Below are 26204 nucleotides of genomic sequence, written 5' to 3'. Positions count from 1 at the left end.
CACATGAACAGAAAGTCAAAGCAAAAAACTGGTAAAATCCTCTTCTCTGTTTTGTAGAAAGAGAGAAATTGTGAAAAATCCTGCCAGCAAGTTCGACCTGCAGGCATGACTGTGTTCATTTGCATTTGTTAAGAAAGTTTTGCTGTGGCCTGCTCACTATGGGCTGCAGCTGGGTTCCAGGCAGCATAAACTGCATCTGTTGAGCCAACATGGCAGCCGCCGCCTTCTGCTGGATCAGGTTGTTCCTCCCGTTAATCTCCAGCTGGGTTTTCAGGTGTGGAGGTGGGTGCAGGTATTTACAGTTCTCACGTGTGCAGCGTCCCTGAGGAGGAGGAGGAGGAGGAGGAGGAGGAAGAGGAGGAGGAGGAGGAGGAGGAGGGGAGAGTGAGAACAGACACTTTACGGTGACATGGCAGTGAAATATTAATATTATGATTGAGGCTAAATCAATGAACCTATCGAAGTTCAGCTGAGGACTTATCATCAAGCACAATTTGTTGAACTAAAAGTGTCCGACGTGTTTTAAACGTGTCTGTGAATTGTCTTGTAAGTTATGTAGAAATAAAGCACTAATGAAGTCCCTGAAGATCTTATGTTGCATAATTCATGCAACACTTTCTGAAAGAGTCCATTGCATTAAAGCATGTTATACTGCATTCACCAATAACCTGAGCAAAACAGAAACATCACTTTCTTTGGACAAATACACACAGTAATTACATCTAAAAAGGCCTTTTAGTTAAAATCAAAGTATACATTTAAAATTCAAACTATTACTGACACTCTCTTAGGCACTTTGAAATGCCAGGTGTAGTATTTGAGTCAGCTTTGGATTTTCCACAGTGGGAGACATCAAATAAACCACAGTGACAAGAGATAAAACTGGAGAGTGAGAACATATGCTCCAGTCTCACTGTCCTGTGTGACTGATACTGTATCTCTGTGTGGGAGCCATCACAGCAACAGAGAGATCAACAACTTTACAGAGAGAGAGTGATAATAAAAATACAATGATACTTGTTTAGTTCAGAGAGGAGATCAAATGAGCAAATCTCCTTCATAACAATATGATGGATTATTATATTAGCATCATTTTATCATTTTAGAAAGACGTTATTGCCAAACCTGAGAAGGTGTACATAACTGACATGAGATTTAAACTCCAGTCATTTATAGGACACCAGCACGCATTCCCCCCCCCCCCCCACACACACACACAATTATCAAACATGCTTATTCATAAACAAAGAGCATCATGTGTAACTCTTTTGTGTATCTGTACACACTGGACTAAAACTGTCCTGTGTGCAAGGCTTCAAATAACATTAGAATATAACGCTAAGATTTTCCCTAATGACAAATTAATCTGACACTGTAATCAACATTTTAGGGATGCAACTAACGATTACGCCATGAACAAAAAAAATCTGCATTTTTGGATTAATCGTTTAATTAATAAAAGCTTGCAAATGTTTCAATTACTTAATAATGACTTTAATACACTGATGTATTTCTGTACTTTACTTTCCTGCATCAGCAGTCACTGCCACACATCATTTTGTTCGGAAATAATTCTTCATGCCCCATTTTACTTGTCATTTTTGGCTTCTTGACAAATCCTCAATCAAATTTTGAGCCGGGTATTTAAAAGCAATTCATTTGGTCACAAGCTGCCGTTAAAGCGGTGTCCTTCATCCCTGCCAGAGTCTGTGGGGAAGGTGAAGATGGTGCTGCAGGAACACTGCAGGTCAACACGCGCTCACAGGAGGAACTGCAGTCTGCATTAAACCCCCTGGGCCGGCAGCAGCTGTCTTCCCCTGCGGATGTGCTGTTAACCCGCTAAACTACCTCCACTGAGAGTCAGCTGCATCCTCTGTCAGCAGACCACAGAGGGACGAGACATCTCGCCTTATGTGAGCGCCACACGAGCATGCTGCACAACTGAAGACAAACTGACGTCATAGTGCAGAGACTATGACGTTGATGGATGATGCCGCGCTGAGATGAGGACGCATAAAAAAAACGGGTTTAGCATCAAGGACAACTACGTGAATCCAGTGGCTCCTGTACCGGCAACCAGGAGAGACTCATATCACACACAACACAACATTTGTTACAGCTTGTAGCAGCTTGAAACATGGCCAGGATGCTACATGGGCTCACACAAGCACTCTCACCTACAGCCGAGACGTGAGCAAGCTCTGCGTCAGGGAGCTGTGCGTTCAGGGATGAGTCTGTAACGAGGAGTCAGGCCCATGAGCCCAGCAATGCTGCTCAAGCTCACAGGGAATGAAAAGAACCTTTAATGAGTCCGGTGATAAAGAGTACGCTGTGTTTGCTGCGAAAAACACAAAAGCTGGACAAAATGACAGACTGAATTGTTGTGCTCTGGCAACACAAAGATTGATTCAGGTTCAAGAGCTTCATAAAAGCTAGAACCACTGGGGAAGAGAAAGAGGCCAAGAAGTGGTGTTGATGGGAGAACTGGGTGCGGAATCCCCCTTTAGGTAGCCATAGCAACACATCAAACAACACAGCGAAAGCCCTGTAAATACAGTGGGTTGTTGTTGTTGTTGCTCTCAGGGAGAGGAGAGAGAAAGGACTTTGTTAAACAGGATCGCTGCACAAATCTTAACCGTTGCCATTATTGTTTTTTTTGTATTTTGTATTATTTCCTTATATTAAAAATGCAGATATTCGTGCTCCTCATAGATGCCCTCAGACATTTAGTTTTTTTGAATTGTGAAATATTTATGTTTATTTCTGGACAAATTGCAAAGAAATTTAGTACAGACATCTACAGACGTGGCATCTCAATCACAAACATTTAGTTGCTCAGTAATTCGGATTATGTGGAAATACCTGCAAAGCTAGTGGTGATCTCTAAATCATAAAGGTGTACTCTATGTTTGGTACAATTTCTGAAATGCTACCACGCTGACATGCTAAACAGATAAAAGCACCTCAGTAGAGCCCATAGACGGTTTAAAAAGATGGACGACATGACTGGTCCCCTAAAGTCGATAGTAACTGAGGATGTTTGGGTTACGGTTGTTATTTGGACAAAAGAAGCATTTAGAGGCGTTGCCGTTGGATCCGAGAACTTTGTCAGCTTTTGTATTTTACATCATGTTGCAGATCAAATATTTAAGTTTCTGCAGATCAATCAACAACAGAATGAATCGTAACTTGCATCCCAAACCATGATGCCATCCAAAAGTCACTCTACAAATCTACAGTATATTGTGCAGATGTGACGTCCACACTAATCACATGAGATGACAGCAGCACTCCAGATAACAAGGTAAAAAGAACTGGGAGGTGAGCTCCCCCCCCCCGATCCCCTGCAGCAGGCTCAGACCAACCACACAGAGCTAATGGAGGAGCATCGGTGAACGACAGCGGTCGGGTCGGACCGAGCCGGAGTTACCAGATATGGGAGTGACGGTGATGAGGAGGAGGGAGGCCATTAGCAGATAAATCCATGAGAGTAACAAACATCCTCCCTTCAGTGGGCAGCGGGGGGAAGGAGGGATGCTGTCGAGCGGCTCTGCGGTGCACAGCACAGCATGTGGCGCTTCTTTGTTTTTCTAGTCAGTCGACCAAACACAACTGTCAGCTGAGTGTAACCCTGAACAACAATGTGGATGGAAACACTGGTGTAAAGAGGTGGTGGCTGACACACTGGGCTGGCACCAGAGCTCTGCTGCGGCTCCTGATAAAGAAGGCCGCTTTGACCTTCAACTCTCACCAACTTCAGTTCTTTCCCGGCTTACAACACGACCCTGCGGCTTCCGACAGCCAAACATGTCCTTTTAATAATCGTTTTCTGCCTTTGGTACAAAGCAGCTCGCCTCTTCCTCCCATCGATACGACCAGTATAGAGCCAGGCTGTTGCTCTGTGCTAAAAACAGCCGTGCCACTCAGGAAGATCAAACTATCCAATGGGTGCGCACTCCTGTGCTGTTGCTAGGCCCCCCTCTTTTTCTCTCTCTCCCTCTCTCTCCCTTTCTCTCTCTCTCTCTCCTGCTCTGGAGGACATAATACAGAAAAATGGCTGAATAATAAATTCTAACTCAATAAAGCAGGAGACAGCAGCTGCACTCAGACAGAGAGCCCCCTGTCTTGGTCTCACTTTTTCTCTGCAGGAAAGCCGGTCGAACAAAACCTCGAGCAAAAACACACGTGCATCCAGACGCACACCCTGACACAGACACAGTCAATTCTTGATTACGGCACAATTGTCCATTTATAGTCAAAGCTTTTCTGAAATACAGCACAGCATCACATCACTTGTCAGAGCGTCAGGTTTTCTTATCTGTCTGAGTCGTGATCATACCGTGGTTCTGTGGTTGAAGAGAGAGGATCAGAGTCAGGGGAGCAGCTGCAGCGATGACCGACTAGCCCACATCAGAGGTGGAGCAGAGCAGGAGATTACATGTCGGCCAAATGGAAATAATGAATATATTGATAAGAGAGAAGGTGGACGTGTTTCCGACATGTGTTAAGATGTAGAGAATGCTGTTTCAGCTTGCCTGGTTTAAATCAGGGTTGGGCGATATCACGATATACGGTGGACACTGAGAATCCTGGATTCTGACAAATATCAGAATGTGTTTGATTTAATATCTCAATGAATACGATGAGTATTAAATGATATGTAATGACAGCAACAATGAGGTGTATTAAAAGAGTAAAGATTTGCTTAATATCTGCATTATAAGAGTCATTCAACTAATGAGAGGGCTTTCGAAATAACTTAAGTTAAATCATGGGGGGGAATGAAATCCATTACAATCATAGAACATACAACTTGTCGGGAATGATCCATTGGTTTGCCCATTTATACAAAAGCAACTATGGTTGTATTATTATTATTATTATTATTTCAAGCATTACTTAAATCAGTAAGTAGGACTGCTATAATATGGTAGTATGTGATTTACATGATCGTTAGCCGGTGTGATGAAGTATGTTGATTGGGAGCCATAGTAACTTAGTGGTGTAGGGTAGTGTTACTGGTCTGTGTATGTCATTCGCCGTCTCTCGTCCAACACCTCCTTCCTGTTTCCATGTATATTGGCTAATAAGGTCAAAAATCTACTTAAAATAAAACTTAATACATATAAGGTAATTTAGAGGATTAATATATGTATATGCAAGAATTTAAACCTTAAAATAGCAGTAAACAACAATTCTCTCTGTACAGATAAAGTGGTGTAATGGCGTCCTCTGTAGAGAATGATGTCACACATCTGTGTGAAGTGATACGAGCTTCTCTGTTCTTTGTCTGGGTGCTGGTTCATGTGAGTGCATGTGAATCCCTCCCTGTTAAAACGTTCCTTATCTTCATACGTGTCTAATGTCACCCAGGGTCACAAACACATTTTCGCCCGTTCTGCATTGAAACACTATAAACACATCTGTCACACAACCAAAAAAAGCTTCACCTTTTATATAGAGTCGGCGGGCTACACACAGCATGACACAAGTATCCCGATGATGCTAGCAGTGCTAACTGGCTGCTAGCTTGTGATTGTGTGTTTAGGGGCTGATTTCAGAGGGCGTCCCAACACCCATTGACCATGGACCAACCCCTCGGGAGCTGTGGCCAACAAAGCCTTCATTTGGGTTCTGGAGCCTGATGCTTTTGCAACATCTCGTTGCAATGAATATTATATATATAACCTTTAGATGCACTTTATTTTGAAAGTAAAATATACTGCTAGTATGAATTGCTTAAACAGCCCAAAAAGTTTATATCCATCTACTGACCAACTGACATAGTTTGTACAGTTTCCATCAGTGAATTGTTGAACCGATTGTGTTGTTGATCTTTTTCATTGAAGAATTCAATTAGCGGATGACGCCCTTAACCAGAGACACACTCATGAAGTATTTGACGTTTAAGACAACACCTCTGCTGTTTCTTCAGATTTGAGCCACTTGACCTGAAATAAAGACCATGTCCACTATGAAACTACAGGAAGCCTTTGTGTGTGTCTATGGGTGTGTTTGTGTATGTGTCGAATAAGCGGGCACCAGCTTAACTTCAGTATTTATACAATACCTTGCAGAACCAGATGGCATCAACGGACCCGACGTTAACCATAATACACACGTCTAAACAAACATGATGTAATATGGCAGGTGTCGATGATGAGCGCAGTGTGTGTGTCGCACCGTTACCTTCAGCGAGTCGAAGCAGGCGATGACTCGGCCGTTCTCCACATGGCAGCTCCGGGCGGGGTGGGCGAACTTGCACTCGGCATCAGACCTTGAGCAGGTGCCTCTCTGAAACTCGCGACACACTTCCAGGGTCAGCCATTTGGTGTCCCGTCCCATGCTCATGCTGACAGCCATCGGAGACGCTCACAAAGCACTAAGCAGATGGACGGAAAGATGTCTGACGAGTGCAAGGGTGACTAATGTCCATGCACGGAAAAAGAATCCCCAGCAAAACAGAGAGGAAAGAGAAGCAAAAATATTCTCAGTTTTGCCCTCAGCACAAATAGGCAGCGAGTCCTTGCGTTCAATGTATTTTGGGGGATGTTTATTAGTTCTTCCTGGGAAATGTGGCAGCTGAGGTTTCACTGGGGCGAGATAGAGGGCCGTGACCGTGAGCAGAGGCCAGCTCTGTCTCAAAAAAAAAGGGAAAAACAGAAACTACTCTGAGGACATCACTCTGGAATGCTTAGATATGTTGCTGAGCATCTGCGCCTTCGTCTGACTCAAAGGACGCCCGCCGTAAGTCACTGTTACATTCACGTCAACATGGCCGAGGCTGTGGTAGTCTCTGTGGTGCTAGTTATCTTTCGGAAGATGACTGTAGAACGGGAGGAAAAAAGCAGAACCTCGTATGGGGAAGGTTTCCCTGCACTGATGAGACGAGGTGGCGGCTCCGCTCAGGATGTGTCGGGACTGCAGCTCAGCAACATGGGATGGATGACTGTGGCTGTCAGGATGAAATATAGCCTCGGTTCAAGGCCAAACACACACCGAGCCCCGTCCTGCTCTCATCCAGCAAAGTCAGACGGCAGCAGACAACCCCTCGCAGTAGGCCCTTCAGAGTTCCACTTCCTCCTCTTACTTCAGTCTCTTTCTCATCCCTCCTTCGCTGTCCTTTATTCCTCTGTTGTCATCCTCCTCACTGACCTCTCTTCTGCATGTCCTTGCGTGTTGTCTTGCTGTGGATTGCAAAAGCAGAAGGGCAAACATTAATCCAAGGCATGAACAAAAACAGGCAGCCTGTTGAGGAGAAAGATATGAATGTGAAGCCGCAACCTTGTGTGGAGCTTGTTTAAGCGGAGGGTGATGAGGACCAAGAGGCAGGAGGGTGGACGCGTCAGAGCCAAAGAGAAAAAGCGAGGACAAACACATAGGGGAGCGCAGCATACGGGAGGGAGGGAGGCAGCAATGAACAGCAAAGGGCAAGCTACGTCTTGATTAAGTGATACGAGAGAAAGAGAGAGAGACAGAGAGAGGGAGAGGGAGGAAGCGAGAGGATGGAGGGAGATTGCAGGCAGGACCGAGACGTCAACTCCCCTGAGCTCCACTGAGCAGAAAGTAACTGACTAACTTGATAGGAATCCGGCTGCAGTATACTGGGAACAGTGGTGTCCTTGAGGTGGCACAGGCACGTGGTCGACACCGATGACTCCCAGACAGTCGTTAATGTGAGGGGAAGAGTCAGGAAAGAGAGAGACTGGGCAGAAAGGAGAAGGGGTAATTCTTCACAACTGCTGTGCTCCATGCAGAGCAGCAGCCAACCGGGCCAGCTTTTGCAGGCAGGCAGGACACGTCACCGACCAATGACAGGGCCGTTTCCACAGCAGCTCCTCCCTCCACAGAGCCCGTCCTTGTTCCTCCCAGGTTTTTCTTTTTTTCTTTTTCCACTGGTACAGCACAGTCATGGCTGAGCCACATGTTAATATTCAAACTGTACAACAATGCAGCGCGGACTCCGAACAGCTTTGTCTTCCACACAGACAAGGTGGAGGAAGTCTTGATGCAAGGGAGAAGCATGCAGGGAGGGAGCAGAGGGACGTGTCCAGACAGTAACTGAATAGAGATAATAAATCACTGCAATAAAAATAAAGTACGATTTAGGAAGGCAAAGTCCAAACTGTATTAAAGACATGAGATAAATTAAAGAGGAAGCAGGGCTACCTTGTATGAGACGCTGAGGTAAATGAACGCCCAAGTGAATAATCAATAGGCAAGAGGCAGGAGAGGAGGAGCACGGCAAATAGGAGGAGGAGATGGGCAGATATTATCACTCTCTGTGTCTGATGGCGGCAGACACAGACGGATGAACGGTGGGAGGGGGGGCTCTTTAGGAACGAGCGTGTGTGTGTGTGTGTGTGTGTGTGTGCGTATGTGAGAGCGTGCAGCTAGACAGCCCAGTAGGAACACACCGCAATGGAGTGGGTGAAGGAGTGATGAGGGGGGAGGGACTGATACACCCACCTTCAAACACAAAATCTTAAAAAAAGAAAAGAAAGGCAGGATGAGAGAGGAGCAGGTACAGCTACTGCTATGCTGGCTTCACCATCCTGCTCGTCTGTTCCTCCCCCCTCTGCCCCGTCTACCTACAGATCAATAGAAACTTTTCTGTGTGTGAGTGTGGGGGGGGGGGGGGGGCAGCTCTGCATGTCCTGCATTCACGTCCTCATCAGCTTCCGCGCACTCCCTGACGATGCAGCTCAGCAATATGCAAACCTGCATCATCCAAATGCTCCTCAGCAACAATCCCTGCTCTCTCTCTCTCTCTCTCTCTCCCCCCCCCCCCCCCGCTCTCGCCACACCAGACACCAAATGGCGCACAGTTGCCATTGCACCCATTTCTGGACAGCTACACAGCAACACTGGCTCTCCTCCAAATCCATTCCAGCCTCTGCTCCACCCTGTACCTTGGAATATGAACAGTGACGACCTGTCACCGACACACGTTTTTTTCCAGGAGTTTCAACCCCCCACAACAAAAATCCACCAACTGTTTAACCAAGCCTTTCCTTGTTAGCTTTGTCTTTGGCCTCCATCGGGGCTACTGGGAGACAATGGGCACAGTTAAAAATAGAGAAATCATTGCTATGACAAAATATACATGTGTATTACAAGTGAGAAGCCCGGGGTTTGTGTTTGCTCCTGAACAGACAGAGCGGCATGGGAGAGCTGTCTGAAAGCCAGTGGATTTAATATTTAGACAGCGAGTAGGTTTTCATTAATTAGTTACTCATAAGTGGGCGCAACCACTTTATCTCCAAACACAGAACTTTAGGACGTGGGACATGATCATGGACAGATGACTCACCAATAACTATACGCCAAAACAGCTGAACATCAAAATGCCAAAATGCTTTAACGTTTGGAAGGTACAGCGTTTTCCATATTCAACAACTCAGTTTAAGTGGTTGCTTAACTTGTCTTATTATAAATAAAGGCAAAGTGTTCTGATAGGATCTTGCAGTTATTTGGTCAAGAATTGTGACCCAATTATGACCATGGAGGAGTGGTCACTACATTCTAAGGGTGTCAACAATGTGTGTAAATGTTATAGCAATTTTACCGTCACTCATTGAGGTACTTAACTCTAACCCACTAACAAAATAAATGTCAACTTCATAACAGCACTGAAGGAAAAGTCAGAAATCTACTTTGTAAACCAGGAATGTCATGAATTTTGTGCCAATCACCATCATTTCAGAGGATAAGTACGAACTCTGGCTTGTTGGTGGTGCTTGATGAAAAGTCAGAGGGTCCTGAAAGTCAAGAGGATCAAATGTCTGAGGACAATGAATGGCTGTGCAAAATGTCATGGCAATCCATTTCAAAGTTGCTGAGATATTTCAGCAGACGAGCAACAGACCGACTGCCTGAAACTGCCATCTGTAGTTTACCCATTCAGCTTGTGACTGATCTGCACATTAGTCAATTAATAATTCATCAACAGCAGTAGACAAATATAACCTCTAACAGTACAATTAATCTTTTTTTTTTAACAAACTGCGACATATCCACAGTTACCCATCATTCAGGTTTAAGAATTAAAAAAACATACCAGAGTTGTCACAGAGTTTTAAGAAACCCGACAAACTGCCACACTTCCTCAAAATGCACGGAAACAGTGACATGGATCATCTGCAGTTAAGTAAAATACAGAATGTCGAATAGCAATCATTTGATGCTATGCAGTCCTTTTTTTAAAGATAGTGCTGTGGAGGTTAAACATCGCACAACACTATAACCACAGCAGTGATAAAACAAGGAGGCTGTGAGACACACAGGCTTAATAAACAGCTGAGGAGAAACTAATTAAGATGCAATAATAGGAGTGAATAGAAATTGGCTTGAAATGTTCTTACATCTAAATATTTATGAAGAATTCTGCTCGAGCAGAAAGGGCTGGATGCTTCATGCTCAAGGCTGCATTCGCACCCACAGTCCACAAATATCTCAAAGACTGATGAATGGCTTTATTCATTCATACTCGACTGAATTCATAAGAAAGCATGAAAATAAGCATGATAGGATATTCTGGGACTGCAAGTGACAATTACTTTTATTACAAAAATAATATACTGATTATTTTTTTAGATTAAACGATACACTTTCTGGTCTATGAAATGTCAGACATTAGTGAAAAATGCTTTTTATAATTCCCTACAGCTCAAGGCGATTTATTCAGATTTAAAACCGAAATATTTTCAGTTTACTGTGATAGATGACATAGTAATTTTTTTCTTAAAAGAAACCAAATAGTTTATTCCACTACAAAATTGCATAATTGCATATTAACTTGATATCGACCAATCGTAATAGCTCTGATATTATAATTTTTATTTTCAATTATCCGCTCTTGTTTTTTTGATTAATCGATAAATGAAAAGCCAAAAGGGAGAAGATGTCATTGTGATGACTTTGAGATGATTCTCTTGTCATTATAAAATCTAAATATGTTCAATCTAATATCATAGATGATAAAACAAGTAGCAAATCCTAAGATTGAAGAGGTTGGAACTAGAAAAGAATTATAAATAAAATTATGTTCTTTCGGTAAATGAATCAATTCTTTCGCTGTTATTCAGGCACCTACTCACTGTACATTATGTACAGAAATAGTTTCTGCTTTCCGAACAGCTTACAGCAGCATTAACAGTCATACAGGGATGTGGACTGCTGAATATGAACTGCCTTGGTTTTAACAGTCACTGTGCGGCTGCCTGTCTTCAGGGGTCTGCAGGGAGAAGAGCAGTCAGCAGTTGGGGGTCAACATGTAGGTGGAAGAGGACATGGGGGGGGGGGGGGGTAAGGAGGACGGTTGGGGGTGGCTGCTGTTGACTCCAGCGCACTGCGTCCCTCATCAAACACAGTGCACCAAAGAGCTACCTACAGAGTAACCTTCACAGTGCACCTTCAGAGCGCTGACGTCAGCGTCATGGCTGGTGTGTGCAGGCCGGGTTCCACCTGAGCAGACGGCCCTGCTGCATCTTATCAGCTCAAAGTTACATCTGTGAAACCTGAACAGGTCACACATGCAGTCAGTGGAAGACAGAGTGACACATTAACACATGTGGGGAAACCTTTAATTTCTACTCTTAGATTTCCCCCTCTGCTCATCTCTGTATCAGTAGCCTGATGGGGTATTCTGAGAGCCATGATTAGTGCTTTCATTTTTTGCGCGTGTTGTTGATGGAACGTTTCAAGTTTTTTTTGATGTGCTGAATTTATTTTGAGTTCCTCTCAATTAGGAGCATCAAGGCAAATGCAGTATAAGGGAAGTTAAAGTGTTATGAGATGATACTGGAGTTGAAGTGGTAATTGAAATAAATTACAGTACATTAAAAACAGTCGAAATGACAGTTCAAATTGAAGCACTAAAATAAATATAGTTGATTCTAACTTTGGAGAGAAGTGTCAGTTTAAGAGTGAGTGCTCAGTGAAGCTGATATCAGCTACTGTGAAAATGCCAAAAAGAAGATTAGGGAATATATTTAAACATATTTTGAAAATACAATTCAGCATGTAAGATGCTGTTATTAAACCTTAATGACAAAGACATTTTAATGTGGCTGGATATTTCACAATTTAACCATAAACTTTATTACGAATACATATAAAGACTATAAATAAATGAAAAACACAAATATAACCAGATAAAATGAACTTCAATTAAGGAACTTTGCTTTTTTCTAAGGTTTTTGCAGTTGAAGTATGTGAAATAGTTGAGATAATGAATACATATATATATAAGTATATGTATTTGAGTGACAGCTTAAAACCAAGAGCTGAAAGTGTCCGTTTAAGTTTCTGATTGAAGTTTCCGCTTATCTGGAGTTCCCATCATTCCCAGCAGCCTGGTGAATTGAAATTATTAAAATCACAGGTAGTTTTACAACAAATCCTGAAGTAGCTCATCACCGCCATTGATAGTTACACAGTTACACTACAATGAGTCTTTTGAGAGCAGTGACACGTTCATGTGCCAAACGGGATAACATCCATAGGCAGATGATTGATTAAAAAGTAAAAGGTGAGAGAACTGCGAATCACAATTAAAGTGAGACCAAGCAGCCTGGAGGGGGGGGGGGGGGGCAAAGTAATTAGGTTAAATATCAATAATCCTTTCAGCTCATTAAAGCACCACAGCTCTAACCCATTCAAGTAAACACACAACAATTCCATCACACAATACAACCAGTGCAGATTTTTCAGTTGAACCAATACTGTGTTGTTTGAATAACGTTTTGATTTGTGTATTGCTGCCGTGTTGTTGGCAAACAGTTTTATTCGCACCATAAAAAGATGAAGCCTCACCAGCAATGAATGTTGGTCTGTGTCGGAGGGGAAATGAAAACAGGTTACATGGCTGCGTTCATGTGTGCGTGTTTCTTTCACTTTGTGGAATAAACTTTGTTTTGCCGTTGTTGTGAGTGTGTCCTCACGAGTTAAAATGGCTGTTCGAGGCTTATATTTTGTTTTTAGCGATAAGGTTAGAATAAGGTCAAGGTTGGCGTTGGGGTGAACTGGGGTGAAGCACTATGTAAACAAGTGTCCAACAAGACCAACATGGCTGTCTGTTTCAGTTTATCTGTGTTTATATTAGTAGAGAAAAACTAGCTCGACTGGTGCAGAGTCCACAGCCTAAAGTGAACTCGTCCTGACTGGCTGTATCGTTCACTAACAATAAAGTAGTGGCGGCACAATGTGCATGGAAATACATCCACATAGAGTGTATGAAGGCAACTAGTGTCATCAACTGGGTCTGCCATGGTGGTTGGTGTGTGTGTGTGTGTGAGCCATCTGAACCAACAAGGTAAACAAGGACAAGGGTCAATCTCCTGAACTGAAACGACACGCACATATGTGAATGTTGGCTGCAGACGTACACGCGCACACAAATTTGTGCAGCTGTCCTTATTAGGACTTTGCATTGACGTCCATTCGTCGTGGACAGCCAAACAAAAACCTTATCCATGACCAATTCCTACGTAACCACAATCTTAAACTAACCACATTTTAACTTCTTACACCGAATCTTAACCAGGACCTAAGAAATTAAGTTTTGCTTGGTGGAACCAGGTTAAGTTCCTGCTGAGGTCTACTGGTACATAGTCGGTGTTTATACTGGAAAAGGTCCTTAAGAGGTACAAATGAGTACACACACACACACACACACACACACACACACACGCACGCACACGCACACACGTCTCAAGGACATTGCAATGACTTACATTAATTTCCTGTAGACTAACCCTAACCCTCAACATACCCTTAAACTAAACCTTACCTAAACCTTAACCAAACCTAAACCTAACCTTAACTTAACCTAAACTTATTCTTAACCTTAACCTGACCTTAATGTCACCTTAACTTAACCTAACCGAGCATAAACTAAACCTGACCTTCACCTAACCTGACATTAACATAAAACTTACCTTAAAACATGTCTTCACCTTAGAGGTTCAGTGTGTAGAATTTAGTGACATCTAGTGGTGAAGTTGCTTGTTGCAGCTGAACACCCCTCGCCTCACCCTCCCCTTTCAAACATGATTGAGAACCTGTGGAATCCTTCAGTTGTCATTGAAAATTCAAAAGGAGTTTATATTGTCCAGTCTGGGCTACTGTTAAAACATGGCGGCCTCCGTATAGTGGACTAGCTGTCGATGTGAATATAAAACATTTGTATATATAAAAGGGTTCATTCTACGGTAAAGAAAACAACCAATCATACAATTTCGATGAAACACACTAATGAAAACATTACTAAGATTATTTTATATGCAATGTCTGCCAATAGATCCCTTTCACCTAAATCTTACACACTGAACCTTTAACAGCTTCAGACTCAATGATACATTCATTTTACAACATGATCCAACTTGTAGTTCAAACACTGACTCTGTGAGAATCCAACCTCACGTGCAGACCCAGAATACAACGCGGCAGCTGTTTACAGATGTGTCTGAATCCACACAGGAGACACCAGCATGTCCACAGCATGTCCACCGTTACCACTGTTGTGTCTGTGCAACACCACAGTAACGCCCGTGTTCCAGAATAATAACAGGGGCGGCTTTGAGCGTCTGCGCAACAGGCGGACGGGAGGACGCGTTTCAAACGAACATGGAATAAATAGAACATTCGCAGATTTGGTTAAATGCGTCAGGAAGCGTTCATATGTCTTCGCCGGACGAGCTCAGTCTCTCACCTGCGTGTCGCGTCTTCTCCCCCCAAAATCACGTCGCTCCAAATGTTTTATTTCCCGATAAAAAGACGCCTCGTTGCTCTGATGTCCAAGAATCACCTGTGAGTGGAAGCACAAGCAGAAGAATCAGCTGGAAATAATCAAATCCGACCATGTGCCATTATCTTTAAGAGGCGAAAACGTACTAGCTCCGCCGCCGCCAAGCGCGAGGAAGAGGGAGACAGCCCCAAATGTTCCTGCAACTAAATTTGCTCGAGTGAAACAACAACACGGATCAGATTAAAAAAAAAATCAGAGGCAGGGCGGAGGGAGGAGTTGGGAGGTAGACAGGGAGAGGGAGGGAGAGAGAGAGAGAGAGAGAGAGAGAGAGAGAGAGAGAGAGAGAGAGAGAGAGAGAGAGAGAGAGAAGGAGTGTGTGTGTGTGTTTGTGTGTGTGTTTGCTTTCGTTTATTATCATAAGGGGACATCAAATCACGACGGAGAGGTCTGCAGCAGGTGGGGGTACACGGTAGGTGTGTGTGTGTGTGTGTGTGTGTGTGTGTATGTGTGTGTGTGTGTGTGTGTGTGTGTGTGTGTGTGTCCATACAGACGATTTTATTATGTTTCATTGAGGGCTACAGGCCAAACACTGGGTCAAGATATATACAAACGATATCAGTCGATATACCCATAATTATCACTACTTGTGTTATAATTATATTCATTTTTGGTTGAGAGAGAGATAGTTGAGGTTTTAAACTCTTTTTTATGAGTAGAATCATTTTACAAATCTGAGATAAATTAGATAAGTGTATCTATCTATCTATCTATCTATCTATCTATCTATCTATCTATCTATGTATCTATCTATCTATCCAGCCATCTCGGTCTGTTGTTGTTGATTAATGACTAGCCTTATTATTATTTTATTGCCCTAATTTCATGTTGTTAGTCAAAAGATTATCAGCCATGAAGTGACCCCAATCGGTGCTCACATTTGACGATATAATTTAAATGCTATCTCGATTTAACTGTATTAACATACAATTCTAGTTTAGCATACCATTTTAGCATTAGGGGTAACATGGCCATTTCAAATCTAATGTTTATTTGTGTAGCTAATGATTAATTAACAGTCACAATCTAAAACCTGACAGTTGCCTTAATGAAGGATCCAAACACATATTGTCATTTATTTATTATTGTATTTTAGCTTTTTACATTTAGATGACAGACATAATATATTTGATACATCTGATGCTAGGAAGTTGCTCTTGTACCATGATACTAAGAATTAAGACTTAGTCGACCTTCTGTTTTTGACAATTAAAGCAGCTGTAACCCTCTTTCAGATTTGCTTGGATCAAGAGACTGAGTTTAAAAATAGATATTTGGGATACATAGTCCTTACCAGTATATATAAGGATCGAAGACCTGAGTTAGGCTTGTGTGTGTCGTTTTGGTTTTATATGTTCCTCTTTGTTGGGTTAAGGAAAGCAAGTTCAAAAACCAATATTGTGTTTTCATATTTTGTACTTATTTGACTATACTTCTACAAATAAGAACCTCCTTTTAACAATCCATCAAACTCTATAATTTATGAGCAGTACATTACAGAATTATTCTTAAATTGTTAAGGGTTCAGCTATCAAGACTGAGAATGGTTCAAATATCGTCAAACCAAAATTAAGAATAATCTGTGATGTCAACGATCACCCCAGCATCTCCATCAGGGAAGTGACGGATTTCATTAAAGGTGCTTCAGCGCTCCCTGCTGGTGTTCTAGAGGTTTGCAAGTGCAACTTCAACATTTCCTCCGTGCAGATAATCAGATTATTGCACTGAAACAGGTTTAAGATATGTCTGCATTGGAGAGTGAGCTAAATTAAGTGAATTTCTCTCTTACATCACCCTCAGGTTGAAGTTTTAATTAGTTTTAAGCTGAAATAACCTTAAATACTATTGATTTATTCCACACAACAAAGACGGTGGACTTTTCTTTGTATCTTTACCTTGGACTGTCATTTTTTCTTTTAATAGTTTGTCTCTATTGTTTTATTTTTTATTAATTTGCACCTGACCACATTCATTTATTTTTTGAATTATAATGCTTAATTTGATACTTAAGACTATATGATTACATCTATAAGTTATAGCAAGCCACTGTCAATGCAATTTGTGAATATGTAGTATGTCGTGGGGTTGATAAGACATCTCAAAATTAGTGAAGAAAGACTGTATGAATACAAAGGAATTAAACAAAAATAATTCCACATGATTATTTATGATTTAATGGACAAGAAACCATAAAACCAGTTTATTTCATTCTACATGTTTAGTTAACCAGTTCTCAAGTTATACATATTTAGACAAGTAATTACAAAAATAGCTTAATTCTTTTACAACCAAATACACAACCAAAAAAAAACATTCTCGAAAAGTCAAGCTAATACTGTAATATATGATTTGCTAAAACACCAAACTGTAAAGTTAGATATTTTTGGCATCTATTGACGTCATTAAGCCTAGAACCTGCAACTGATAGAATCTGCAAAAGAAATAAAAAGATAAGTGACAGATAACCATCGGCTTCCAGTAAAATAATGCCAAGACCTGCACAATTTGCAGTTAAACCTTTCAATAAAAACAAAGAATCTCATTCAAAAAGTTACTCAAATGAAGTTTGTGTGTCGGCTATTCTGTGATAGCTTAATGGTAATACACCTCATTTACAGATCTTTGTTTCAGGGGAAACATCCCTAGAATACCTCTCACCAATCAGTGCATTGTATACGTTTAATATATGATGCACAGATCTTTCTCACAAAACATTTCTGAAGTAAAAAAAAAACATAAAACATTGAGTTTATCCCACCGATATGGAACTTGTTATGTGTGATGTCAGTAATGCAACTTTGGCACTGAGCAGTTATAACGTAAAAAGGATGTTTGGAAAAATAAAGCTAATCACAGATGTTGAACATCATAATTTTAGGGAAGAGCCAGCTTACACTTCCGCTATTCAATATTTCTATTGACCAAGATTACCAATGTACTGTCTCTACTGGATTCAGCCCTGAACCAGTCACCCTTCTACTAAATTACCCTTTTAACAAATTGACCTTGTTGGACTAGTTCCATTTTCATTTATTCAAACATCACCGATGCATTTGTGTTCTTCTCCTTACTAACCAGTCGGTAAGACTAGTGATTAACCTGAACACGTATCCTGCCTTAAAAAAAAAAGAGGATTGCTTGATATTATTCATAATGTATCAAAAAGTGCAGCTAATACCAATGCAGTTTTAATATATGACCGCTAAGAAAATACAATTTACCATGAAACTCAATGTATTTCTACACATGTAAACAGAACCAAATAATGATTTCATGTAATCTCTGTCCTGTATACATGCAGCCAAAATATAAAAAAAATTGTTAATGCAGTCTTACACAGGTTATTTGAAAAATGATGCGTGTCTGTGTACATGTGTGTGACCTTGACAACCCTAGATTGTACATGTAAGCAGAGTTTTTAACAACACAAAGAAATGATTCCAGCTGAGAAAAGGCTTTTCAAAGTTTAAAACTGTCTATTGCTGATTAAAAATGAATATTTACCATAAAAAACTAGGGCTGTTGTATACATCCGTTTCAAATTCCAAACTTAAAGTCTGTTAGTCCTTCAGTTCAAATGACTAATATTGGTTCCAAAAAAAAAATATCAAACAGAAAAAACGCACACATTTAAGTCAGCAGCAAGAAGTAACAACAATAAAACTGGCAACAGTAATTAAACATGTCCTCATCAATGGTTAAAATATAATGATCAGTCACGCTGGAAATCATTAAGAAAAGAATCTGATCAGCAAACCGTTTGTTCAGGCAGCTAAAACAGAAACAGGCTAATGTTGGAGCTGATTGGCTCCCTGGTTGAAACACTGAAATAACATGAATACTGTGACTGGTTCCTTCAAACCCGGTCTTGAAGCTTCACTCATTTATTTATTCCGCAAACATGCCAGTGCACAGGAATGAAATGTAACTGGACAAAATCAGACAAGAGTCTAACGGAATAAAACAAAACAACACGCGAGTCACCACTGCTGTTAAGTGTAAGCCATAAAAAAAAAAGGTTGACCTACCGACCCCTCTGAGTGGCTTGTTCAAATGGAAAGACTGTTAAAGACTGCTTGTTGCAAATGAAAATGAATCTACCTTCACCTGGGGCCACACATCATACAAGCTCTCAGGATTATGATCATGCAAAAAGCTTTACAAAAGAGCCATACAGGAGATCACCTCCACGTGTCCAATGTATCTGTGCAGTAAACTCCTCTCTTATGTGCCAGTGACATCCCCCCCCCACCAAACAAACTGGTAATCAAGCTATCGCGTCACATCATCAGTCAGTGTGCGTCTTCTCCTCCCAAGTGGATGTGGAAATCGCAGTGTCCTCTGTCGCCCCCCCCTCCTGAAGGGGTTTCCAGAACGGGGGGGTCTGAGTGTTCGGTGTGACGCGGAGGCCTTGCGTGGCTCCGCTGCTGCGTAAAGGCCGATCTGCCCCTCGTGCTCTCTGCCTGTCAATGTGTCCTTTCTCCACCAGGCCCCGCACCCCCTTTAGGGCTGAGAGAGACGCTTGCGTTTGAGCTTCTGCCTCGACATGTCCTCCTTTCAGAGAAGAGAGAGAGCAGAAGAGAGTACTGACCCCACACTCCCCCATCTGCCGAGAGATCTGTCCATCCGTCCTCGCCACCGGGGGCGAGTGCACACGCCGTCATTCCCAAGCAACGTTTACTATCAGGCAGCAAGGCAGACTGTGTTAGTAAGGCACTCTTCTCTCCAACATGGTCAGCTGGACTGTCCTTCAAAGTAAGAGTCCCACTGCCAGTTCAGCTCCTCGTCTTCAAAAGCACCGCTGCATTCTCAACCACACTGGATCTCTACTTTAAAAAAAAAAAATGTTTTCATAATACTTTGGACTCAAAAAGGTCCATGTTTTAAAAAAAAAATCTCAATATATTATATAAAAGTTCTTATAAAAAAAGTGGGGGAAAGGAGTGGGTTGTTTGTTGTAGTATTCAGTTGCAATATATACCAGATCAATATGTACAGATTCAGTGCTGCTGGTTAGTCATCACTGCAAAGGAAGAACAGGGAGTGGTTATTATTAGTGGATCAAACCAAAATGCACAAATAAGCAATTTGTGATGCAGTCAGCAAGAAAATCACCTTCATGCATCACAGTTACAGAACTCACACATTGTTATATACTTACAAAATGCCCCTGTGATAAATCAGAGGCAAGCAATTAATTTAATGCTGACAAGCCATGAGTAATAATAATGACTCGACTGTTAGCTATCCTCTAACCGTGCATACTGCTTTCTATTCATCAGAAGCTAATCGTTTCATTAGTTCACAATATGCTTTTTTAAAACATGTTACTCATCTGAACACTCACCTTGTGCCAGCAGCCTGGTATTGGCATCCCATCTTGTCCCTGCAGAGTAAGAACAGCAGCATTATAAAACATTTAAAAAAGCCAGAACAGGTCAAGTGATGCATCTTTTAAACACACTTAGTCCCGGCTCTGACCTGGAACTTAGATCCGTCATGACAGATACGATCACAAGGGGTCAGTGTTCAGTTCGTCGGTTCGAGCCCAGAATAAAAATGCATCCTTAACGTGTCATCGGATCTCACTTCCCAACTATATATGCAAATAGTCATGTACGTCATTCGTGTTGGTGAAAACAAAATGTTGATGTTTTTACCCGGTCAGAGATTACAGCTGTGTACGATCTAGCTGTGATTGTGTGTAGTAGTGTGTATGTGTGTCTGTGAGTTGGCATGGGCGAGAGAGGGAGAGAGTGTGAGGGGAAACAGGAGGGGCTCAATGAGGCGTTGGATTTTGTGACGTGGCCATTAGCAAATCAGCTTGTGGACGCAGAGGAGAGTAAAAGTACATTTGATTCATTGTGAAACTGTAGCAGATCAGAAGACGTCAGCTGAGCGGGCGGTCCTTCATACGTGGCCCTCGACAGATTCACGGTCACGCAGCGAAAAGAAAGAGACCACATGTGTCCCAATCCACGTCCATATGTGGTCTGAGTGATCGGATCTCAGGACGCTTTTGGGTGTGTAAACTAAACTTAGCTCTGACCACTTGCGATCACTCTGGGCGGATGTTTTCACCAGGTCTGAAGGGGTCCTTTAAAAAGCTTGATAACTATGGTAATGTCTTAAGTGTGCTCTTACTTCAAAGGTCACATGACAAACACCATACTGTGTAATATCTGTGTATACTTGACCTACATGAGGTATGAACCAATGACACATGCATAACAGAGTTCGAGAGAAATAAAAGTGTTTGGCTGGAAAAGAGCAGCTGGAAATGATAGTGATCAGAGAGGAGAGAGGAGGCAGAGGTACTGTACCACAGGACAGGGGGCCTGAGGGCCGGAAGGAGGAAGAGGAGGAGCTGGAGGGGAAGAAAGCTCCGTCTCCACAGACACACCTTTAGTCGCATCACAGCCCTGTCAGCAAGAGCCAGTTACACATTCACAGCATTGAGGAGGAAACTCAGAGGAAAGCACAGGAAATAACAGAAACAGTGCTGAGAGCAGAAAGAAGGAAAATACTGAAAATGTGAGAGGAAAGTGGAGAGAAGGAAATCGACCTAAATGTGCAGCATTTTGTAGCGTGTGTGTTTGTATGTGATGTACCACAGGACAAGGCTGGTCCAAGCCCGGAGGACCCTGCTCCCCCTTCTGTCCCTTTAGACCTCTCTTCCCTACTGTCCCCCTGTCGCCCTGGACAAGGAGAAGACAGATACAAACACACACACTCATTAACATGCCATACAATACAGTTAACTGTGTTAACTGTTAACTTAAAAAAATACTGAGTTGAATTATAGTCGTTTTATTTTGAAAAGTTGTGAACTTGGGTCTGAAGATTGTATCGGTTGCTTAACAGACCTTTGAAATTACCACAGTTATTGTTTTATATTGAACTTAGATATAAATACATTATTGCTTAGTTGTGTACCAACCTTCTCTCCTCTTTCACCTCGGTCACCCTTGTCTCCCGTCATACCTGGGAAACCCTGGACATGGAAGAACAAAGGCATCAGAACTTTACATGTCACAGGATGCAGGTTAAAAATGAGGTTAAAAATTAAATGAATTCAGTGAAAATTATCTTCTCATTGAAAACACTTACATCAAGTCCAGGCTCCCCTGTTCTGCCCTGCAAACACACATTCACACACAAGTCTTAATATCACATTCAATACTCGCACACTGAAATATTTGTGGAGGCGATCTTCTTCTTACTTTTTCTCCCTTGGCACCTGGAAGACCCACTAACCCTGCAGATCCAGAGAGTCCCTGGAGGCCATCTGGTCCCTGCAGTGAAAGAACATCATCACCACTGCATCATGTTTGCATATCTTGGGTTTTATTATCATATGAAAATAAAGGGCCAGTGTCACTTACCCTGGGTCCAGGTGAACCAATGTCTCCCTTCTCTCCTGTCATACCAGCTCCAGGCTCACCCTGCATGAGAGCACAGGGACTGAGTCAACACATGTCACAGCCTCCACCACAAACTGATTCTACTGGAAACATGGCCGTGCAGTCTTACCTTAGGACCAGGCATCCCGTGCAGCCCCTGAAAAGCATTGTGTACCGTGAGTGCCAGAGGACTATAGGTGCAAATAACAAATGTGAGCAGCAGACTAGGAGTGGGATGGTAATGCACTCACCATGGATCCAGAGGACCCGGGAGGGCCAGGTGGACCAGGTGGGCCTGGTTGGGATATCATCTGAATCTGAGTATCATGGAAATCACAAGAGTCAAACAGGAGGCTGATGTTGGTAAAGTTTAAAGAAACACTTTAATTTTACTGAGCAACAGCGCAGTTCTATTGGTCTCCTTAGCTGAGCGATCAAGTTCTTGACCAGAGCGCTGAAAGCTTAGTCACACTCACTGAGCGGAAACACAACTGAACGGTGGATACTCATGTCTATTCGTGCCTTGGCATAGACTTTGTATGAAATCTCATTAGGCAAAATTTCATGTGTGTGTTTCACTGACCAGGTTGTCGTCCATTCTGCAGTCGCCTTTCTCTCCTTTGTGTCCGTCCATACCCTGAACCACAAAGAGCAAAATGAACCTCCTGCTGTTTATGTGCATGTCACTGTTTGTGTATCAGAGAGACATGTGTGCGGTCACCACTCACAGCAGGCCCAGAGAGCCCCATCTCCCCCCTCTCGCCAGCGGGTCCTGTGTCACCTTTAGGTCCCTGGAGAGGAAGAATTAAGAATGATCTCCAACAACAAATCTAGACACAAAAAGGTCTTAAATGCTGTTATACTTCATTTTTAATGATTTTGTGGGTAATTTCTGCAACTTTACCTCCTCCCCATCAACTCCCGCTAGACCAGGTAACCCGAGGTCACCCTGGAAGAAGACAAGGACAGCTTCAGTCACTCGATGAATACGAGTTTAACGGTGCACATATGTTATGCGTGATTTGCACTGAAAAGCTGTGCAACATGGAATATTCTTGTGTTCTATTGCCCCATCCATATTGGTTGGACTCTGTGTTGATGTTGGCAGAGCGGCGCTAAATGATGCAAAACTAAAATAATGTATAACAAAAGTAATGAGCCCGTTTTGAAAATGGAAGGTGGGGAAAATATATTATTCAAGTATTTACCTTTTCCCCTGAAGGGCCTTGGGGTCCGGGGGGTCCAGGCGGGCCCTGGGGAAAGGCAGACAGAAAACAGGATTGGACAAAAACTCAGTTAGACTTTGTGATGTGTCTCTATTGACTTGGAATTAGAATTGAGAATATCCATCTTTAAACCTGCAATGATTGATTTCTGGCCACTGTGGGGCAGTAGAGACCCAGCACTGGCAAGTGATCATCTTAAGTTCCTATATAAATCAGTAAAGTAAGTTATGATTCTGTTTTCTTTGCTGTTTGTTTGTCAGACAGCAGGATTACTCAAAATCTACTGAGCTGATTCACGTTTGCATTTTGTGGAAAGCTGGGGCATGACACAAGGCAGAAGCCAGTAATATGTGGAGCAGATCCAGGATTTATATTGTCTAGGTTAAGAGTTAGCCTCAGTGGAGGTATGCACTCTCCAAGCATCCTTCAAGTTCTCTGTGGCTTCATCACCTTGAGCAAGAGCTTTGATACGTTCTTAATACGATCACTCAGTGGAGCATGTACCTCAGCCGAGGTCATTCAGTTATGCTGCACCAAATTTCACACACTCATAGATAACAGTCCTATAAATGTGTGAATTTTTTCACATCAAATTATTCCCTGAGAAAAAAACGATGGATTCATCACAGAATGCTATGTATCCTTCCCTGGTCTACACCACATCCTTCCACAAGGTTTCATCGTTTACAAACCAACCAACATACAAACACACAGGGGTGAAAACCAAACATCTTTGGTGGAGGTAATAAAATACTATAACTGAACCAGTCATTAGGTCTGTACTCGTCAGCAGAGTCACATTGACATAATGTGTATACATCATGAAGCTGTTTACAGAAACTGGGAACTCACAGAATTTTACCATAAGGCCGGAGCTGGAGGCAACAGAGAGGATTTCACAGAACAGACCCGACACTAAACAAAGCTGATGACGTCTTTTGTTTTGTTGATCACAAACCAACTTGAAGCAATTTTTATCTCATTCAGATTGTGAGACAGCGTCATATGTGGTTTGTGCTACACATAAAAGCCTGGCATGGTTTTCCATTCTGTTGATGCAGGACGATTTGGACAACAAGCGGAGAAACTAAACATTCATGCGACTTTATGTAACACTGAGAATGGATGAAGAATAGCACGGTCTCCTAAAGACTAACAGGTCCATTTTCTCCACCCTCTGAAAGTCCCGAGCCATCTGGGAGTGATGAAACATGTTGTCTCCCCGAGGTGCACATGCTGAATCTCTCAGTTTCTTTTTACAATTCTCTATTCAAGCCGCAGAAATGAACAGATGTTTACAAACAACTATTTGATCTGAGATATTCCATCATTGGAAAGTAAATTCTACTCACTCGGATAATTATACTAAAAGCTGTAAAATGAATAATGGCAACAAACAAACTATTTCAGCATGGGGTTTTGAACCTAAAATGGCAGCTGGGTGGCCGGTAAGCACCCCCGGCTCCATTGATATAACTCTCACGGAGACCTGGTGTGTGATTTGGACGCAGCCGATCCACGCCGACAAGAGACTTCTGATAAAATCTCAGGTTCGCGTTTTCACCAACTCCTTTGTAACACTCTCACACTGCTGTCTGCAGTGTCACAGGCAGGGCCAAGGGGAGCTGGTTCATAGTGTTTTTTAATCAAATACACACTCCACTGCAGAGATAGCCATCTCTTAGCATGTAGCATGGTACATGGCCGAATCAAAGGGTCTTGTGTATGAAGACAGACATGTGAAACTGACACCGTGGCGACCGTGAGGGGTACGTGCCAATGGATTCCCCTTGTGCAACACCTGAGTAATGTGGAACCGCACAAATACACGGACAGAATACACCATGCTGACCTATAGCAAGTCACAACCATGTATATTGTGAGGCACTCTGGGCACATAGCATGAAAACACACTCAGAACAGTGTAACAAAGGCAGTTGACTCTTCTGCATGATTAAGCATACTCCTTTAGGCTCCGTGTTATCTAACCGAATACAGCAGCTGCACTATATTTGCTGGGGCTGTAAGTTTTTAACCCTTGTAAGTACAACAGTGAGTTTGGCAGAAGGGAACAGTGATGAGTGAATCAATATAAAATCAGTTAAAATATACTATTTTAGCCGTAACTGTTACAAAGGATGAAATAACAAAATATTTCAAAAGCTCTCTGATTTTCTTTGTCCTACCACTGAGGTGATTATGATAGAATCAGATCATCGATCACATTAGTTGCAACAGATCAATTTACAGCATCACAAGAAACACTGCAACATGTGCACATAGATTTCTTTGTTTTCTTTTTTGAACGTGCTGAAATCAATATTCCTCCGGATAACAGGGGTCCTAAATCTCTGACATCTTTACTTTGGAGCCTGAGGGCTGTAAACTTTGGAAATCTCTGGACTAGTAAACCAGGCACATTCAGAAATACTCTCGATATGGTGACCTCTAGAGGGACATCCAATACATCTGAAGTCTGTACTGGTGGATAACTGATCTACAAAAACACACGGATGCACTGTTCAAAGTGGGATAGGGAACGAAATGAGTTGTGTGCATGTATTCAACTCCCTGTGTGGGTCTATGCATTATTATGTGCGTTAGTTACTGATCACACAACCAAAACCGTGCAGAAACAACAGCCGTTTACCGAAATGCTGATGGTGTCGATGGCCTGTCAAGGAGAAACGGCGACATGTTGACATGTTGAGTTTTGCAGTTTCGGAAAAAACATGTTTGTGACAACACAACAACAGTTTTTATCAAAGT

General features: G+C 42.3%; 2 protein-coding genes across 6 annotated transcripts in view; both read right to left on the bottom strand.

Annotated features, from left to right (window-relative positions):
- The window catches only part of mbnl3 (muscleblind-like splicing regulator 3), a 29355-nt gene extending 14325 nt beyond the window's left edge, over positions 1 to 15030 (bottom strand). For 4 of the 5 annotated variants that reach the window (XM_053428175.1, XM_053428173.1, XM_053428177.1 and 1 more), the window contains exons 1-4: positions 14896 to 15030; positions 14714 to 14809; positions 6190 to 7187; positions 158 to 322 (exon numbers count right to left, since the gene is read on the bottom strand). In XM_053428175.1, coding sequence (XP_053284150.1) covers positions 158 to 322; positions 6190 to 6363 — 339 coding nt within the window. In that variant the 5' untranslated portion in view covers positions 6364 to 7187; positions 14714 to 14809; positions 14896 to 15030. Of the gene's footprint in view, positions 1 to 157; positions 323 to 6189; positions 7188 to 7579; positions 8261 to 14713; positions 14810 to 14895 lie in introns of those variants that run through there. The other variant, XM_053428174.1, reaches the window with a different exon arrangement.
- Positions 15031 to 16964: 1934 nt separating this feature from the next.
- Positions 16965 to 26204, bottom strand: part of LOC128445616 (collagen alpha-1(XXIII) chain) — a 117820-nt gene continuing 108580 nt past the window's right edge. The window contains exons 17-29 of the mRNA XM_053428365.1: positions 23418 to 23462; positions 23114 to 23158; positions 22938 to 23000; positions 22793 to 22846; positions 22461 to 22526; positions 22340 to 22366; positions 22192 to 22251; positions 22030 to 22101; positions 21917 to 21943; positions 21747 to 21800; positions 21418 to 21504; positions 20154 to 20192; positions 16965 to 19829 (exon numbers count right to left, since the gene is read on the bottom strand). Coding sequence (XP_053284340.1) covers positions 19827 to 19829; positions 20154 to 20192; positions 21418 to 21504; positions 21747 to 21800; positions 21917 to 21943; positions 22030 to 22101; positions 22192 to 22251; positions 22340 to 22366; positions 22461 to 22526; positions 22793 to 22846; positions 22938 to 23000; positions 23114 to 23158; positions 23418 to 23462 — 642 coding nt within the window. The 3' untranslated portion in view covers positions 16965 to 19826. The remainder of the gene's footprint in view (positions 19830 to 20153; positions 20193 to 21417; positions 21505 to 21746; positions 21801 to 21916; positions 21944 to 22029; positions 22102 to 22191; positions 22252 to 22339; positions 22367 to 22460; positions 22527 to 22792; positions 22847 to 22937; positions 23001 to 23113; positions 23159 to 23417; positions 23463 to 26204) is intronic.

This window comes from Pleuronectes platessa, chromosome 8 (assembly GCF_947347685.1).
Source record: "Pleuronectes platessa chromosome 8, fPlePla1.1, whole genome shotgun sequence".
NCBI lineage: Eukaryota > Metazoa > Chordata > Actinopteri > Pleuronectiformes > Pleuronectidae > Pleuronectes > Pleuronectes platessa.
The sequence above is the reverse complement of the archived record's forward strand: the minus strand, read 5'-3'. Positions and strand labels throughout refer to the sequence as shown.